This window comes from Ranitomeya imitator, chromosome 6, assembly GCF_032444005.1.
Source record: "Ranitomeya imitator isolate aRanImi1 chromosome 6, aRanImi1.pri, whole genome shotgun sequence".
NCBI lineage: Eukaryota > Metazoa > Chordata > Amphibia > Anura > Dendrobatidae > Ranitomeya > Ranitomeya imitator.
The window spans coordinates 515002222-515022482 of record NC_091287.1 but is presented as its reverse complement, the minus strand read 5'-3'; the positions used below and the strand labels follow the sequence as shown (position 1 = coordinate 515022482).

At 38.0% G+C, this 20261-nt stretch overlaps 1 protein-coding gene across 1 annotated transcript in view; it reads left to right on the top strand.

The window, feature by feature from the left end:
• Positions 1-20261, top strand: part of CSMD3 (CUB and Sushi multiple domains 3) — a 2093798-nt gene that overhangs the window by 1137083 nt on the left and 936454 nt on the right. Inside the window, exons 11-13 of the mRNA XM_069731799.1 lie at positions 2143-2264; positions 7833-7936; positions 9129-9241. Of these exons, the coding sequence (XP_069587900.1) occupies positions 2143-2264; positions 7833-7936; positions 9129-9241 (339 nt within the window). The remainder of the gene's footprint in view (positions 1-2142; positions 2265-7832; positions 7937-9128; positions 9242-20261) is intronic.

The window sequence follows — 20261 nt, the reverse complement described above, 5'->3', positions numbered from 1 at the left end:
GGAACGGGTGAATCTGATGGAATTAAATTTGGCATTTAATTCAAATTTGGAAAGAAAATTAAACTTACGCTAGTATTATTTTTATTAGGCTATTCAGTATGAATGTTCCCTATTATCCTCCCCAAAACCCACAGCATAAAAAATGTAGGCTTTAAAAAATATTTTAAACTTACCTTGTCAGTTACATGTCCAACTGTCGCAGCCCACCATCCAGACCTCCACTCTATTTGACCTTTTCTTTCTTTTGGCACCTGACAACTTCTTCTGACCTCTTCACTTTGTGCCCAGGGCTACCAGCATCAATAGGCTCTGGATGGTAGGCTTTTAGAAAGAAAAGTGGATGGTAAATTTAAATTATTCTTAACCCCTTTCGTGACCGTATTCAGATCAGCAAAAATATGTTTCTTATGTAGCAAATTGAAAAAAAAAATGGTTCAGGAGAATCAGAATTTAAAAAAAAAAAATTCAAGGGAGAGTTTTATTCATTTTCAAGAAACTTGCTCATGATTCATGTCTACTGGTTACATATTATAATGTGATTAATTGCAATTGATTAAAAAGTAGCTAATTCAACTTAATATATGTATGCAATTTAGGAATATTAATCACTTTGGTCATAGCAATGGTAAATTGTACTGGTATGGTCACAACACTCTCTCGTGTAAATCAAAAAGTAATTTACTATCTAAGCTTCAGTTGTCTTTTTTATAGCAAATATCTAGAGGTGCTATGCTCTGGCAAACTGGCTGTCACATGAGAAGAAGACAGAGGTGGGTTTAATGATGGTGTATCAATGTCATGTAGGCTCAGTTTATGTGAAATGCATTTAAATTGTCAATAATGTAACGTTGCATGACAATGCAGTATTTTTCAATGGGTTTCAGCAAGACTGCAATGGTCTAGTTTGATGTACTTATTTCAGACAAAACAGTTTAAAAACCCAATAATTAAAAATCCAAAGTCTTGAGCATGATGCAAAACATAATTCCTTTTGGTGCAAAAATAGAGTTCATTACCTGTGTCCAAAAAATTCATAAGCACCAAAATTATGCTTTTTGGTCACCGCAGTTTCTCAAACTTGCTGTGACATGCAAGAGAAAAGTCACGTCTTTCCCAAAATGATACTTATAAAAATATCATCTTGCCTAGCAAAATATAAGCTTTCACACACCTCAATCGGCTGAAAACTAAAAATATTACAGGTCTCAGAAAATGGTGACATAACGCCAAAAGCTTTTGCAAACTTCTGATTTTTTTACACCAAAAATAGTAAAAAATAATATAAATCCTGGACATGTTTTGCTTTGCTGTAATCGTATTCATGAGAAGAATCATGGTGCATGGTGATTTTTGCCACAAAATGTATATAGTTAAAACCAATCCCTAAAATGGTCAGAATTGTGTTTTTTTTCACAATTTCACTGCACCTGGAATTGTTTTTCCATTTTTGAGTACACTATATGGTAAAACGAATGGTGTCAGTCAAAAGTACAACTTGTCCCGCAAAGAACAAGTCCTTGTATGTAGACAGAAAAAAAGAGTTATGACTCTGAGAAGGAAGGGAAAAAGCCAACATTTTTATTAGATGTGGCACGAAGGGGTTAAGTGATTCTTAATCAGGAGCATCAGACTACAGCACACCCCCATATCATGACCAGTGTGAAAATCTCCGGTCCAGTTGAATTGTGGCCTTAATATTTTGGTAAAAACTGCAAAAATAGAGACTAAAATCTTTAAATACATTTTAGTTAAATTAATTGAATCTATCATGGAACTGGGTGTTTAAATAATAACAATAAAGTCTTTCATTTCAATGGACCTTGAAACCTGGAATGATCACAACTACTGTGACATAAATACGGAAAGTTAATGCACATGAGATAGATGCCATACAAATGAAATAAAGAACTACTATTCAAATAATTGAGTGTCATGTAAAAGTAAAACCTAACTTCTCTCAAACCCAAAACTCAAAATTCCAATACTTACAGGGGTCCATGATGTCACAATACAATAAATTCTTAAGACGATTCTCACACATGTAGTCCCCTCCGGGTGATGTTAATTCTCTCAGAATTCCCTCAATGTATAATTAGTCTGGATTGTTTTTTGCACCAATAAATAATTTTTTCTCTTTTTCAGTAAAAACCTGTGGGTCTAATCTTCAAGGTCCAGGTGGCACATTCACATCGCCTAATTTTCCATTTCAATATGACAGCAATGCCCAGTGTGTCTGGGTGATCACTGCAGAAAATCTTAACAAGGCAAGTGACTATATTATCTATCTATCTATACATTTGTCTATCTATCTATCTTTCTAAAATACCAGAAAAAAAAGGTAAGAAATCAGCACCCACCAAAACATGCTGGTGGAAACTAGACAGTCCAGTCCTGGGCTAGAAAGTACAATCAATAAAGAATGGCAGCACTCCCATTTCGAAAAAGTAAAAAAAAAAACGTATTTATCCCAAGCCCATGTATACAATACTTTGGTTCAATTGTGAATAAGGATCATTGCATTTGAAAAACGTACATGAAAAAGTCTCATTGTCAGAACTGGATCGTTCATTTAATCTTTCCCACTATCAAGTGCTGTCTATGACCACAAGCAAAAATATTAGCAGTATCTCTTCCCATATTGTAAAGGTACATACAACCTCTACAATATCTACATAGAAAAGCCATACTTTTGACATTAAGATTTGTGACAGTCTTTTCCCAGGAAATCTGTGAATGTTTGTTTGTTGACCAGTGAGAACAAATTTGTTTCATGCGGCTGTATGGTCTGTCCATCTCTAAGGTTGGCAATCGCTCATATAATGATAATGTCCAGTAGTAGATGACTGCTCTTGTCAATTTTCTGTTCAGTATTAGAAACAGAATAATAAAAGTAACAATTGTGCCAGATCCGTCACATGTCAAGACCAAGGGAGTCCAATGAACAAGATTTACTAAAATGCGGTCCTTTAAGATTCTGCCATCGTGTCTGTGATTTTACAAAACATAGCTTCAGACATTATTAGAAATTTTATGTATAGCTTCTGATTTATCCATTATTTTCACACTTTTTTTATATTTTGTATATTGCTTTGAAAGTAAATGTCAACTCTTGATCTCCTTCTGAGGTAGGAAACTAAAACTACAGTAACCATGGCAGCCAACTACACTAATTCCACAGTCAGTTAAGAACATCCATCCAGTCAAATAGATTAAACCTCAGAAGACTCTTTGACTATTTTTTTTATGTGCTACCATTAAAGTGGAATTCCCTGAACAGTAATTGATTATGCTGCAATATCCCATCCTACATGTTATGGAAATAATAACATCTTGTAGTTTAGTGCAAGTGGTGAGAACATTACCAAAGCCATACTCAGAATTATATTTCAAAATTATCTGCCCCATAGGAAGATTATCATCATGTGAATATATGCAGGTGTGTTGCTTGGAAAACACACATTTTAATTGATAGGAAAAACAGTATTTGAAACCCGAGGAGAAAAAGTTCATTTATATCTTATATTTTGTTAAATGTGTTCATACAACCTCAATACCCGACTGCCAAATGAGTTTTCATCCCTGTCTCCACATATACTGCACAATCGGTATGCTTGCGTTCTCGGTGTGGAGAGTGGCTTAAACATCTGCTAGACAACACTTGTATTGGCTTATTCTCAATAATAACTGATAGATTAGACATGAATTTTAACATGCCTGATTCTTCCCGATGGAAAAAACCTGACAGGGAAATGTTTGGAAGTCCCCAAACTCATAAAAAAGATGTCTGGCCTGAAAATTGGCTGCATGCGCTTCCTCCTAGTTGGATTGGCGTAAAATATTAGTTTTTCCAATATTTGCCGAACACAGCCGAACATCATTGAAGTCAATGGGAATAGAAATGACTGAATATGTGGAGAATCAATCATCAAACATACATTTGGAACGAATAGGGTAGGGTAGCAATATGGCACGAATATGGAAAATGAAATTTTATATTCAGCAACCAAATCCGAACGTATTTGTTTAACTCTACCCATAATGGCTTGCTGCTTTTACATCACATGATATAGCATAGCAAATCAGGAGAGATAATCAGAGCCTGTATATAAGCCAAGCCAAGGAATACAGCAGCCGTTTTGAGGTGATTAACGATAGTGAAAAAACATCAATTCTCACAGCCAAGCAATGGAGACAGAAAGATTAAGCCAAATATTGTGGATGAATACTCAAGGAAAAAAGATGACTTTATTGGTCTGCAAATTATACAAAGATTAATTTGCTAATGGGAGAGAGAGAAATAGGAGAGATACTAGACACCGTGTTCTTGTTTGTCACACTTGACTGTAAAGCGCTTTCTACCTCTCAAAGTGCGTGACACAAAAAATATTTGCACACCTTTTTATTAATGAAATGTTACACTCATACACTTCTAGCCAATGTAATCTCATAATACAGGTGCACCTGTTTACCTAATATTTCTTGTTACATCTTTTTTTGGAAGGGGGTTTGAATTTTGTTAAAAACATTTTTTTTGTAAGAACCTAAAACAATAACTGTGTGCCAGTTTTCAGACTAGAAAACACACCTTGCCATATTAATCACCCCAAGTTTAAACAGCAAAACATAGGAAAAAGCACTTTCCGTATTAATTCTAATTTCCTTGGTAGTTTAAACAGGAGGGGTCATTAGAACTAATATTAATATACTAAGATAGAATAGGGAGGTAATAAATGTATTCTTAAAGTGTGTATTAAACACACATACGGCTCTGGAACATATGCACATATACATACACACAGTTCTGCTACATGCACATATACATAGAATATGCACATATACATACACACAGTTCTGCTACATGTACATATACATAGAATATGCACATATACATACACACAGTTCTGCTACATGCACATATAGGCACACATAGAATATGCACATGGATTGGCAAAAAATGGAACTGCAAATCCATACCAGAAACAGTCAGTTCTGTCTAAGATTTCTGCTGGAGATTCAGGCGAAAATATAGGTCAGAATTTTCTGGTATGTATTTACTGAGCTTAGTGCAATATACATAAACAGAAGTATAAAGAAACCTTCAATCAGCTGGATCTGCTGTGGTTTTCTTGAGGATTCAACTGGACCTACTTTGAAATGCTTAGAGAATAAAATGCATGTAATCATATTGTAGTTTCTTCGTTTTTTGGCATCCACATCGGCAGTTTGGACTATTGACCACATCCTCCCACTACTAATAAAAGTGTTAGAAGTAAAATATATTCTTAAGGGTTCATTCAGTAGAACATACAGTATTATACAAATGAGTTCTGCACATTTACACACACACAGACACTATACATTACCACATCTTGCAGTTCCTGAGCGGGACTTGAAAGGAAGCTGCACGAGCTGAGCAGTTGAAGGACCTTCCAAATAATTAAATCAAGAACCTCATGCAGACTGTATTCAGATCGCAGTGACTTTCCTCCTCTGATCTGCACTGATCACAAAGATCAGTGCAGAGCATGGATAAACATATATTCATTCATTCATTCAATTTTACATTCATATTTCTACATTCATATACAGTATCATGTAAAGGTTTAGGCACCCTTAGTCAAATTTACCGTTATTGTGAACAGTTAAGCAAGTTGAAGATGAAATCATCTCTAAAGCAGCTAAAGTTAAAGATGACACATTTCCTTTGTATTTTAGGTATAAAAGATATATTTTTTCATGCTTTACATTTTAATCCTATGAGTTGCTCTCACTGAAATTTTGCTGCGTCTTTTAGGCCTTAGCTTGACCTCCACTGTTCCCGTTAACTGCATCTTCTTAATTACTTTTCAAACTGAGGAAAGTGCAATTTGAAAATACTTTGATATCTTCTTATAGCCTTTTCCTGCTTTGTCGGCCTCCACAGTTTTCATTTTCAGAGTGCTAGGCAGCTGCTTAGAAGAACCCATGGCTGCTGTTTTTGGCACAATGTTAGAGGATCAGTTTTCATAAAGCTGAAAAATTTGCATCATCTGGTGTTTCCTAATGATGACAGTTAACAATCCATAGCTAGAGATGGGCGAACCTAAACAGTAAAGTTTGGCATCCGTACTGATCACCATTTTGTACAATTTGAAATGTAAAAAATTACAAAATATTTTTGTTTTTGCCTAAAGTTAAAAAAAAAAGTTATCTTTAAATGTAGCCCTGTTAGAGATTTTTTAATCTTCAACTTGCTTAACTGTTCACAATAATTTTGGCCAGGGGTGCCCAAAACTTTTACATGCCACTGTAGGTATGAAAGTAAAATTGTAATAAAAAAAACTCAACATAGGTTAAGTGGTAAGATTTCTAGCAGAATTATTTTTAAATGCATTGCTTTCAGCATTTTATTTTATATTAAAGCAGATATTAAAAACTGTTCATTAAGTTCCCCACAGAGCCTTAAAGTGAGGCTAAAATTAAACATGACTTTCGCAATATTGCTAAAATTCCTAATGTTTTTAGAGCAATTGATTGCACTTGTGTATCATTAGTTCTTTCTTTCAGGCATAGAGCTATGTTTAAGAACCTGAAATTGACCATTTCCACTAGCCACTTATATGCCACTTATATTAAAATTCCAGAAAGCATTACGCGGTAATCACTACTTATTTGTTATTCTGTGATATAAATCTGAAAAAAATAGCATGTATGGATTACCTATATTTGTGTTCAAATATGCTATTAATTAAAGATTGGTGAATTTATTCATGTGCAATTGAATTTTACTTGAATTGTACAAAAATCCACTTTCTGGACATTAAAATTTATTTGCAATTTTCTTTTTCCAAATTCATCAAAATGGCAGATGGCTACATACTCCATCTTGCTTATCAGCATAGGCCTGACAAAAGGTTAAAAAGAAAAAAACATGCTCACCTCATCCACTCTCTGGTCTTACTGGAGTCCGGAAGTGCTAGCCCTGAGTGAATACTGGGCCATAAATTCATTGCAAAGGCGGATCGTACAGTGGGCAAGGAGGAAAGTGAGTGGCTGAAATGCGAGTGGTGAGGTTTTTTTTTATTTTAGGCATTTTCTGGTCACTTACCTTCTTCAGCCTCCCCGACTGCTTCCTGCCTGGTGTCTGTTCCCTCAATGCATTACATCATTGGACCAGTGTTCAGGCTAGATCAGGATTTTCAGTCACCACAATCCCCAATGTTCTTTAATGCATTTCCTTAGGCACCTGCACCAATTCCATTCTTCTTTTCACTCATTGCAATTGGTGCCCAACTATTTCTCAGTGCTTGACTATCTTACATTTTTTGTAAAGGTAGTTATATTAATGTCAATAACTGAAAATATTTTAGTAGCTTTTATTATTATATTTGTGCTCTATATAAAACAGTGCCCTTGGTAAATAAATGGGGTCAGCAATGAATTGTGCCTCGCTTTATTTACCAGTGCTGCAGTGAAAATATTCAAAAACTTTTTTTCTTGAGACTACAGTATAATTTTACATTAAAGAATATTAACAATCCAGTGAGGAATAATAAAGTGGAGCTTTGACCACATGCTTCCACCTCATTCAGCTGCCTCTAATCTTTATTTAGATTACGTAGAGAGCACAACAAAAAAGTAACTTGAGATTCTGTAACACAAAATGTAGGGCAGATTAAAAAAAAAGGCATTTCAAGTACAATGCTAAACCACTGTTTTATTCTCAGCATGTATCAATTTATGATTATTACTTTTGAATAATTTTAGATATTTTGTTACGTAATATTGTAATTTTTGGGAGTTTATCTTCATACACTTGCAACATAATTTCATTCAATTTTCTTATTCTGTAGGTTATTCAAATAAATTTTGAAGAATTTGACCTTGAAATAGGCTATGATACTTTGACTATTGGTGATGGAGGAGAAGTTGGTGATCCAAAAACTGTTTTACACCAGTAAGTTTCTATTTCATTTTGGAGATTGTTTTTTGTAAAACTGAACGGTTAATTTCTGTATTATATTATTTCTTCTTGTCTTATAAGGTTAGTTCTAATTTATTATTGTTATTTTATTTAACTTTTTATGAAAGTTTCATTAAAATCATGAATAAATATAGAAATACAAGAAATATTGATTCTTGAAGACTAATGTTTAGTATGCCAGTCTTGCGGAATAGTGCGCTGGAGTAAGATTCTCCACTTAATGAATTTAGAGCGTTTTTCTGTTGCCAAGCTCCAAGTGGACTGGAGTGCATTTCTGTTGTAACTTATGCCACTTTTGTGACATAAATTATTCTATATTTGTTGGCGGTTGTCACCCACACCTAATCCAAATAATCTTCAACTACTTTCAACAAGTTGTCGAAGTTGGCATTTAGAGAAATTTCAAAGTTTAATGCCAAAATTCTAGTAAAAACTGTTGAATTAATCAACACTTTCATTTTTATTTGGCCTAGTCTTTAAATCACCCAAGATATTATGCACTTAAAAAAGTTATTCCACATTTAATATTTCAAGTTTTGATAAGATCACACATTACATAATTTTAAACTGAGAAAACTTAATTTAAGAATTCTCTATGTCAAGGAACAGGCAATGTATTTTATTGGCTGCTCTGTACAATAACAAGAATAACTTTACAGCCCACATACATCAACCAATCCTGGACCTTCATGAGGTTCAATACCCAGGAGTTATTCACACTTCCGGCTACACCACTAGAGGGGAAATTAAGCATTTCACAGAAACCTTTTACAGCAAGAAATTGCCAATATAATGTAGGGCGGTAAAAGTTGTCCAGAGTAACAATCATTCTTTGCAACCTCTTTCTTTTCCTGCGAAGAAATTATGATCCTGAATAAAGGATCCACCAAAATTCTCTATTTAGTTATAGGTAAATGCTTTTTTAAATCCCAATAAACATTTACTACTAATAGGTATATATTCTTAATGAAGCCTATGGTACACAACAAACCTGATCATATTTAGAACATAGGGAAGCATTTTTTACTGTTTAGTTGAAGTTTTAGGTTTGATTTGAAATACTCAAATCTAGAATTGCCATAATATATTATATATTATTTGTATTAGGAAAATACTAAAGCTTGATTTTATTCTACTTTTTGCAAAAACTCTTACTTTAATATAGGTTATCTGGAAGTTTTGTTCCTGACTTAATTGTAAGCATGAATAATCAAATGTGGTTGCATCTACAAACTGATGACAGTATTGGATCAATTGGATTTAAGGTGAACTATAAAGGTAAGACTAAATTCATTAAGTATGCAAATGGGGTTTAAAGTTTACCTATATGCATTTGAATCAGTTTTTCTTGATAAACATGAGTTGCAGAGTTAGAAAAAAGAAATTGAGCTGTTACTCACTCTTCTGAGTTACAATGCCTCTTTGCCGCTTCTCTGCCCTTTTTTAAAAGGCTGCTGTAGAGACTAGGGTTGAGCGACTTTTCTTTTTATAGCATCGGGTCGGGTTTCACGAAACCCGACTTTTTCAAAGTCGGGTCGAGTGAAATCGTCCGATCCTATAGAAAAGTCGGGGACGGGGTCGGCCGAAACACGAAACCCAATGCAGTGCATTGGGTTTCTAATGGTTCCCAGGGTCTGAAGGAGAGGAAACTCTCCTTCAGGCCCTGGGATCCATATTTAAGTGTAAAAAAAAGAATCAAAATAAAAAATATTGATATACTTACCCTCGGACGCGCCCTGGTTCTCACCGGCAGACTTCCTTCCTAAGAATGAGCGCCTGAAGGACCTTTGATGATGTCGTGGCTTGTGATTGGTCGCGTGAGCAGTCACATGGGCGTCACGCGACCAATCACAAGCCGCGACGTCATCTAAGGTCCTTCAGGCGCTTATTCTTAGGAAGGAAGGCTGCGGGTTAGAACCAGGGCACGTCCTATTAGGAATATACTCACCCTCGGACGCGCCCTCGGATGCTTCCTTCCTAAGAATTAGCGCCTGAAGGACCTTAGATGATGTCGCGGCTTGTGATTGGTCGCGTGACGCCCATGTGACCGCTCACGCGACCAATCACAAGCCGCGACATCATCGAAGGCCCTTCAGGCGCTCATTCTTAGGAAGGAAGGCTGCCGGTGAGAACCAGGGTGCGTCCGAGGGTGAGTATATCAATATTTTTTTATTTTTATTCTTTATTTTACACTTAAATATGAATTCCGATACCGATTCCTGATATCTTAAACATATCTGAACAGAAGATCGCCGACCTCATGGCCGACCCCACACAGGGGTCGGGTCGGGTTTCATGAAACCCGACTTTGCCAAAAGTCGGCGACTTCTGAATCTGGCCGACCCGTTTCGCTCAACCCTAGTAGAGACATCAGGACTACAGAAAATGACAATTAGAAAATGACCACTAGAACACTTCATTGCAAAAAATAAAAATGTGAGTTTTACTGTAGAATTTAGACGTATCCATATGGAACTTGTTAAAAAGCAAAATTATTACAATCACTAAGGCAGCCTTTTGGGGATAAACATAGAAATTAGTAATCTACTTTCATTACACATTTGAAATTGGGATAGGGAGAACTGATTGAAGCCACTGTCATTGAGATGAGCGAATTGATTTGATGCCAATCAAATTCAATTCAAATTTTATGAAATCTGAAGGTCACAGCATATTTGCATAATTTGCAATGTATTGCAATTTATTTATTATGAATTACTAAAAAAATGTCCACCACTATCTTGTACAAACCAAAAGATTGCATGAGCCAGATAAGTCTAGCAATAAGAGATATGCCAGCAACAACCACTGTATGATTGAATCAAGGATATGATGTAGCTGGTATGTGTCCTGATGCATTTGAATTACTACTAAACATATTTTTCTTCATTCTTTATGCACTATAAAGCAGCAGCAAGCTAGCACAATATTTTTTTTACAAAATTAAAAATCTCAAATCAGTGTCAGAGACAGTGTGCATGCTTACTACTCACAAGCAACTGCACTAGGTTTTTGCCTCTGTTGTGCAATTATGTTTGTGACTTGTGGAAAAATTGTTTCTAAAATTGCAAAAGAAAATTGTCCTCAAATCCAGACATTTACCTAGTGCTGTTTACCTCACACTGAAATTTTTTTTGCATGCCTTTTTAATTAATTATCTTTAATATCTGTACATGTCACATTAATTAATCGCCCATTTCTCATTATGTCAGTTTTCGGAAGACATTGAATTTTGTTATTAATAGAAATGTAAAAAATGTCTGTTTTTGTTCTCCTTTACTTGTCCAATTTGACAAACTTTGATGCAACATTTTGCTACTGTAAATTTAACTACCTACCTAGAATTTCTTCCTACATCCTTTTCAGAAAGGGTTGAACTATTGAGGTTGAATAGATTGTCAAAAGGTAATTATATTTTTGTACAAAATTTACTGTAAAAAAGTTGTGAAAAAAACCCTCATACTACTGCTAAGAAAGACGGTGCCTTTAACAGCAGCAGAAGCCTCATCAACACTGAATCCACCAAGTGTATTAGCAGTGAAGAAGCAGAGGGCATTATGGAATATATAACAGTCACAGCAGGATGATGTTATCTCTAGCAGCGGCATCAAGTTTACAGCCAGTCAACCCCACTGGAGACCCTTTATGCCCATCAATTGCAGGAGACCCCCAAACCAAGGATTTGAGTGGTCACCAACAAATCAAGCAGGACTATTCTGCTACCCATCAGAAACCCTACCAGGAAAAAGGTTTACAAGCAAGAATCGTGATTTTCCAAACTCACAGTGCTGTTATACATGTGGTCACCTTGGACACTTGGCCAAAGATTGTCTACAAGGTTGAAGCCTCATGCCTTAAGTCTGTCTGCTGGCCCAGCCAGTCAACATCTACCAATACAAGCCATCAGGTTGTGAGGAATGCAATCTCCAGGGATACATCAGCAGCAGCTGAATTAATGTACCTGTCCACACTATATGGCAAATTGACAACCCTACACCAGCTAACCTCCATCGCCACATCCAGCCTGTTAATATCAGTGATATCCAGGCCAAGGGAACTAGGAACATTGGGTATTCCATCACTCTTGTCAGCTCAAATATTGTCCTCCCATAACACCATTTACCATGCTATCAAGTGGCCATCTCCTGGGCAGGGGGTCAACACTTGTTGAATGGGCACATTTACATGGACAATTTACTGGCTGATGTATGGGAGAAGGAGCTGGAGGACTTGTTCCATTGGTATGGACGGATCTGTACATGGAGCTGAAGAATCGCAGGGGAGGCGGTGCTACATCTTGTTATATTGCCTTCATCAGCTTCCAAGATCCGCAACATTTGGAGGATGGCGTGTTTGGACACAATGGATGAAAGTTCAGTTCTCGTCGATTCCCCAACAAGTGGAGAAGGATGATTGGATGACAAAATCGATTGAACAATCGATGTTTGTGACTTTGGTGAATACCAGCTGACTATTTATTGTTTCATGAACAAGGATAATGGTGTGCACTCTGGTCAAGGACACGGAGGTGCTGGTAAAACAGACCGTGTGGTCAAGTCAATAGTAGAAGAAAAAATAATACCGCACACTCGAAACTGGTATGATGCAAAAAGGTATATGCCAGATTTATTCAAGAAAACAAGTCAACAATTGCCACTGTGATAATTCGTAGATAGAAACCCAACGTTTCGACCCTCCCGGGTCTTATTCATGGGGTTACTAGGAAAGCAAATGTATGAGTATGGGGGATGGGAGGGAAGAGAGTGAGTTCCAGACACGTTTGGTGATGGGGATTATGTAATGGCCCCACTTTACTGGGGCCATTGCATAATCCCCATCACTCTCTTCCCTCCCATCTCCCATACTCATACAGGACTTAGGCTGTCTGAATGCATATACACTTTGTAATGTTGATATTTTGTTACAATGACAGGTTATGCCTTAAAAGAACCATTGTCTTGCCTTCTATCACTGCCATTCCTATGTCTGTGTATCAAAAGAGTTAAGGTTAACATTATATTTCCCCTAAACAGTGGTTAACTGATGTACTAGAATTACCTCTTAGCTACAGGCTTACTTTTCGCTGCTCCGGACAGTATTCCCTTCATCGCCTCTGGTTGCCTTGTATATATTGTGCATATTATATTTTATATTTTGGTGTATGTTTATTATTTTGTCTGTTTTGTTCTTATTTGTTTTCTTTTACGTATAATGTTATGTCACATACAGCTACTTATACTGTTTATTTGCTTTCCTAGTAACCCCACGGGAGGGTCGAAACGTCGGGTTTCTATCTACGAATTATCAAAGTGGCAATTGTTGACTTGTTTTCTTGAATAAATCTGGCATATACCTTTTTGCATCATACCAGTTTTGAGTGTGCGGTTTTATTTTTTCTTCTACTATTTATTACTTCAGTCGCTGGAGCTTTTTGTTCTGGAAACATTGAAAGACAAAATATTCAGGTTAATTGAACATTTGAAGAATCAGAGATTACCTCCTTCCACCCCCGAATCTTTGGATAATGGCCTGCAGCACAGCTGTGGGTATAAAAGAGACCTCTCTCCTTCTGCAGTGAGTCCCCAGAGGACATAAAGTAAAGCAACTTTGCTCCAGCCAAAGGAATACAGGTGTTAGGACTGGCGGAACGCACCAAGTAAATAGTGAGATGTTATTAGGTGCGTTCGCAGTCCGGGGTCCACCGTGCAGGAGAGAACCTGCTGCTAGCAAATGGCAGCGCTATATGGCGGTGGAAGAAAACTCTGTTAAGTCACAGGGCCGCAGTACCGCACAAAGAGCGCAAGCAAGGAGTCACCGAACTCAGTCCCAAGACTCGGGATTTGAGTCCGTATAGACTACTTGCACATGACACCGCTACTGGGTGTAAGAGATTAACTGCAATAATAGTTTTGAGCACAAGAGTGCGAGCTGTGCCGTGCTGGTGGACACCACCAACCACCCTTGCTTGGGCTAAGAAAGCACTCTAATGGCGCATGGCGCCATACTTGCGGTCACAGCAGTAGATGCTGTTGTGTGTTATAATGCTGACAGTTCAGCCAGGCGCTAGATAGCAGCCATACACCATATGCTAACAGTCATACAATAGGGAGGGGATTTTAAAGAACGACTTGCACTTATCAACACACTCCCATATACAAATGTACACTAGCGCATGGCCATGCGGTCATGCGAACCTTTTATAGCTGCAGCATATAGAAGACCTTCCCAGAAAGACCAATGGAAAGCTGCCACAGAAGTTGAGCACCTTCAGGACCTACCTGGAGGACCAATGGGATCTGCTGCAGTATCTGAGCATGTGACCCTCGATCTCCAACGGGAGATCTTGCCCTGGGCATGCTCAGAAGGGGAAAAGCAGGACTTAGTCCCAAAAGTGTCCGCTTGCCGCTGCCCAGCACTGGCTTCAATGGCAGAAGCTGGAAAAGCAGCAGTAACCCTTTGCACAGAGTCAGACTGAGAAAGATGCTGGGACCGACGTCTCCGCTGAGCAGGCTCCACTGCGGCAGAAGAATGGGAGACTGCAGCAGAGATGGCCCGAGATTCCCCCTGTGCAGAGGTGGGAACTCGACCCTTAACAACAGGTTTGATCCACTCCCCATCACTGATCAGAGACATTTGGAGAACCAAAGTTTGGACAATGGGGTCACCTGGCCACATACCTCAATGCACTCTGTTAGATTCCTAAGCTCGCTCCTTCCTGAGGGTCCTACTGGTTGGGGAATTTGGCCCTTAAATTTCCAAAGTTGCAGATGTTCTAATTCCCAGTGAGCCTTTTTGCTTCTGCATCACACTCTTGACTCATATGCAGTCTGTGATCTATCAGTATACCCAAGTATTTTTCACATGTGGTTTTACTTAGCTCTATTCCTCCTATTATGTAGATGTAATTTTCATTTGTCTTGCTCAGGTGTAGAATCTTGTATTTATCCCTGTTAAATATCATTCTATTAGTCACTGCCCATTGTTCAAGCTTATCTATATACCTCTGATTCCTTTCTCTGTCTTCTCTAGTGTTAGCTATCCCTCCTAGCTTTGCAATGTCTGCAAATCTATGCTGCGTTGGCCGAGTATTAGACCCCGGTCAACTACTTGGAAGTCAGCTATGCTCACCACTTTACCATCCATTTAAATAAAAATTACAATGAACATACTAACAAAGACTGACTGGTACAGATGGGAGAGGGTCCTTCTCTTGTGAGCTTAAAGTCTAACTGAGCCCTGAAATGCATAACTATCAAAGCTCCACATCCACATCTTGCACCATCTTCTTCTGTATTCAGGCATAGCCACATTCATTTTACATATGGTGCTCATGATAGAAGAGACATTGGAACCAGAAGTTCTAGATGGTGCAAGATTTGTTCAGCCATTTAGATTAGGGTGGCTGGGCCCTGGAGTGCTGTTTAGTCTAACTATGGGTGTGTGTGCTTTCCAGCTTGAGTTATCTGCTCCCTGCTCCAGCCAATTGGACAGCACTACCAGCTTACTGCTGGAAGCTGACAGATGTAATCTTGCGTTTCTCTGGTACAGTCCTATTTGTTTAGCTCCTTGTTGTATCATTTGTCCTTGTTTTGACATTTGCTTGTGTTTCTGACTATTCTTATGGATTATTATTTTGTACTCTTCCTACCCTTTTGCTTCTGACCTGGCTACCTGACTACTCCTGTCAGCCTCCGCCACAGAATAGCAGCTTATTCTTCGGACCCAGCCCAGGGGTTTCTGTTTAAGTTAAGATCAACATAAAGGGGTTAAATGATGAAAGTCAAGGCAACACTTGGTATCTGATAGCAGAGAGGCTTGTGCTAAAGGTACCGTCACACTAAGCGACGCTGCAGCGATACCGACAACGATGTCGATCGCTGCAGCGTCACTGTTTGGTCACTGGAGAGCTGTCACTCAGACAGCTCTCCAGCGACCAACGATGCCGAAGTCTCCGGGTAACCAGGGTAAACATCGGGTTACTAAGCACAGGGCCGCGCTTAGTAACCTGATGTTTACCCTGGTTACAGTTGTAAATGTAAAAAAAAAACACTACATACTTACATTCCCGGTTTCTGGTCATGTCCCTCAGCTTCAGCTCCCCGCATTGACTGAGCGCCGACCATAAAGTACAGCGGTGACATCACCGCTGCACAGCGTGCTTTACGGCCGGCCGGCGCTCACCAGTCAGTGCGGGAAGCTGACGGCGGGGGACATGACCAGACACCGGGAATGTAAGTATGTAGTGTTTGTTTTTTTACATTTACAACGGTAACCAGGGTAAACATCGGGTTACTAAACGCGGCCCTGCGCTTAGTAACCCGATATTTACCCTGGTTACCAGTGAAGACATCGCTGGATCGGCGTCACACACGCCGATTCAGCAATGTCAGTGGGAGATCCAGCGACGAAATAAAGTGCTGGACTTTCCCCAGCGACCAACGATCTCCCAGCAGGGGCCTGATCATTGGTCGCTGTCACACATAACGATTTCGTTAACGATATCGTTGCTACGTCACAAAAAGCAACGATATCGTTAACGATATCGTTCAGTGTGACGGTACCCTAAGACTGTCAGTGTTAGCTGTTTTACAGCTGCCAAGCCACCACTGATAGTACGCCCTTACAGTAACCTTTTATCACACTATAAGAATACAAATAGGATCTTTCAACTGCTTCTGGATTGATGCTGCATCTTATTGGAGTGAAAGTACCAGTTTAGTTGTCACTTTTTCTACTATATACATTTGATAGTGAAAAAAAACTCTAAATAGCCTCCCAAATTTAACAAAACCATTTTTTTTAGCTAGAGATGAGTAGATTGATTTGCAAAGCAATGAGTGTCAGTCAAATTTCATGAAATTTGCATATTTAAACAAAATTCAAATGGTTAGAGATTTGATTTGAGGTTTGCAAAAAAGAACAAAAACTTGCCTAGCACCATTTCCCACACTGCTGAATCAACAGGGAATGGGCAAACTTTGCTTTGCATTGTCACAGTCTTTACCATAATGCCCTACAGCTGTGACATCTTACAGAATATCATACCTTGAACAGTGGTGGTAAATATCTGAGCCATTATAAATCAGTATTTCTAAGTGGAGCACAGTTTGTATGGCATAGTTGTTTTCAATCGCCAAAGTCACTGTGTAAGTCTATGTGGAGTCTTCTCTTTCTCCTGCATAGTGTAAGCTCTTATGGGCAGCAGATGTCTCTGTTTTTCTTACCTGTAAAGTGTGAGCTCTTATGGTCAGCAAAGTACTGTCTTTCCCATAGAGTGTAAGCTCTTATGGTCAGTGGGCTCCTCTCTTTATCTCCCCTGTAGAGTATCAGCTCTTATGGTCAGCAAGGTTCTCTCTTTATCTCTCTCCTGTAGAATGGAAGCTCTAATGGTCAGTGGGGTCCTCTCTCTCCTGTAGAGTATAAGTTCTTATGGTCAGTGGGGTCCTCTCTCTCCTGTAGAATGTAAGCTCTAATGGTCAGTGGGGTCCTCTCTCTCCTGTAGAGTATAAGTTCTTATGGTCAGTGGGGTCCTCTCTCTCCTGTAGAATGTAAGCTCTAATGGTCAGTGGGGTCCTCTCTCTCCTGTACAATGTAAGCTCTTATGGTCAGTGGGGTCCTCTCTCTCCTGTAGAGTGTAAGCTCTTATGGTCAGTGGGTTCCTCTCTCTCCTGTAGAGTGTAAGCTCTTATGGTCAGTGGGGTCCTCTCTCCTGTAGAGTGTAAGTTCTTATGGTCAGTGAGGTCCTCTCTCTCCTGTAGAATGGAAGCTCTAATGGTCAGTGGGGTCCTCTCTCTCCCGTGGAGTGTAAGTTCCTATAGTTAGCAGACTCCTCTCTTTCTCACCTGTAAAGTGTCAGCTCTTATGATCAGTAAGGTTCTCCCTCTCTCTTCTACCCCATGCGTCTTTTCTGAGAAATTACAAGCTTCCCAGTATTGAAATTCGCACAAATTGATTTTAATTTTAAGATCTAATCTCTTTTTAACATTTGATCAAGTCAGCATATTCGAATCTCTAAATATTTACTCATCTCTAGTTTCAAACTCAATAGCTTACATAATACATTTTCCAGGTTTTTCTTAATGGGTTTTATCTGATATAGATGTTATCTACATATCTGCCTTTACTCCTATGAGAATCCATTTAAAGATTACAATTTTTAACCTAATAAGTTTGTTGTCTTTTTTTCTGACATACTAGAAAAACCTTTGACAAGAAGTTACACTCATCACAATCAGTGGCTGGCTACGTAGAGTCATAGATTGCATAGCTTCAACATCTCCCAACAGAGTATCACAAAATCAAGTTTTTTAATTAAATCTGGTTATACATTTTAGAATATCTTAACTCAAATGTAAGGGTAAAAGAAGGATATATCAGTAATTTGCTACCTTCATCATGGCTTTTGAAAGTCAGTAAATAAATTATTCCTTCTCTATTGCTTATAATTATCCATCCTTTCAATCTAAGCTGAAGCTGCTGGATACCAATAAAAACATTGAAATAAGGCCCCTGTCTACAATTTGCCATTTGAAATAACATTGTGTTCTTATATAAAGCAGATGTTTCACGGTCTAGGAGTGACTGACACTTCTGAAGCCCCCATAGCTGCACCCTTTTTCACAGTATTGTGATATTTGTTGATTTTTCACTGTTACTTTTTCCTTATCCTTTGATTGGAAAGAATTGATCTCTTGGAGTTGCTGATTAAGGTAATTCACCAATTTACCAATACTTAGGAAACAAAAGGGGGATCAATTAGCAGAGTTTTTACTCTGCTTCATTGACAATGATTCACAAACTCAGCTAAGTGATCTGTCCATTAAGTACTGACTTTGGACAGATCAGGAATCAATTTGTAAATCGGCAAATCAAGTTTAATGATTTCATTTCTGATCAAATGCCTTCTCTTTGGAAGTCAGCTGTGGTCCACCTTTATCTATTGAAATGGAAATACCCACATTTAAAGTGAAAATCTACATTTGAAACATCCTGTTTTTTGGATGCAACATAATGTGCACATTTATTTTATAATATATCTTTATATGGCCTAAAGTTTAGTTTCTCTGCTACATCGCTCTATCAATAATTCTAACTTCCTGTTGCCATCACTAAATGGAGCTTAGGAACTCATATATACAAATTTTATGTAAGAAGAAAATCCAACTTTCTTAAATTTGCAAGGCTTATTAGAAAAATGGATATAAAAAATCAATACATGGAATTTATATAAGCAGCGACGAGTTTCAAATGAACACAGCGTTCTTTGTCAGAGATGCATACAAAACAACTGCAAGACATTTACGTGACAAAGCATCAACGAGAAAATGTCAAACAATCACGCGATTACTAAGCAAAAACAATTACTTGTGAACAATAAAAACGCAAAGGAAAAGCAAAAGTTAGGACAAACATAAGTGCATGAACAGCTAATCAAATAATGTTAACTGTTTCAATAATAAAGCATGAGTTGTTTGCATCCAATTGAATTGCATGTGTCTCTATCCCAAAAACATTGAGGGTATGTGTCCACGTTCAGGATTGCATCAGGATTTGGTCAGGATTTTACATCAGTATTTGTAAGCCAAAACCAGGAGTGGCTGATAAATACAGAAGTGGTGCATATGTTTCTATTATACTTATCCTCTAATTGTTCCACTCCTGGTTTTGGCTTACAAATACTGACATAAAATCCTGACCAAATCCTGATGCAATCCTGAACGTGGACACATACCCTTAGAAGTCTCACAATGATGCTGTTAAATGAAATTCCTGGTTGCATGAGATATAGCTCAGTTTTTATCAGAGGTGTTGTAAATGTTAGTCAAGTGCTGGAAGATGCATTATTTTAGATTTTGTGATGTACAACCAACATAAATTTTGTTGCGTGAGGAACATTTGATGATATATACCAAATTTTCATTATTACAGTTTATGTAATGTTTGATGTTGAACCTCTGCAACAGTGAACAACACATTTATAAAATCATTTACAATTAAGCCAGGTGGACCTGGATGATTGGGATGATAGTATATTTCTCAGAGTCCTTGCTCACTTTCCACAAGTCAACAACCCGGACTGAGGATTTTTGAGAGAACAGTATTCTCGTGTAGTAAAGGTACATATTTTTGTACAATGTTCTTAATTTTACTTAGCTAGGGAAGGGAAAGAAGGAGCTGGTCTATTGTCCCAAGAGCTATCATTCATGGACAATGTTTCTAGCCCTGTTACTAGCCCACGTTGAATATCCCTCATCCTTAATTTTCTATCACAATCTAACAGCTCATCTTCAAGTTTATT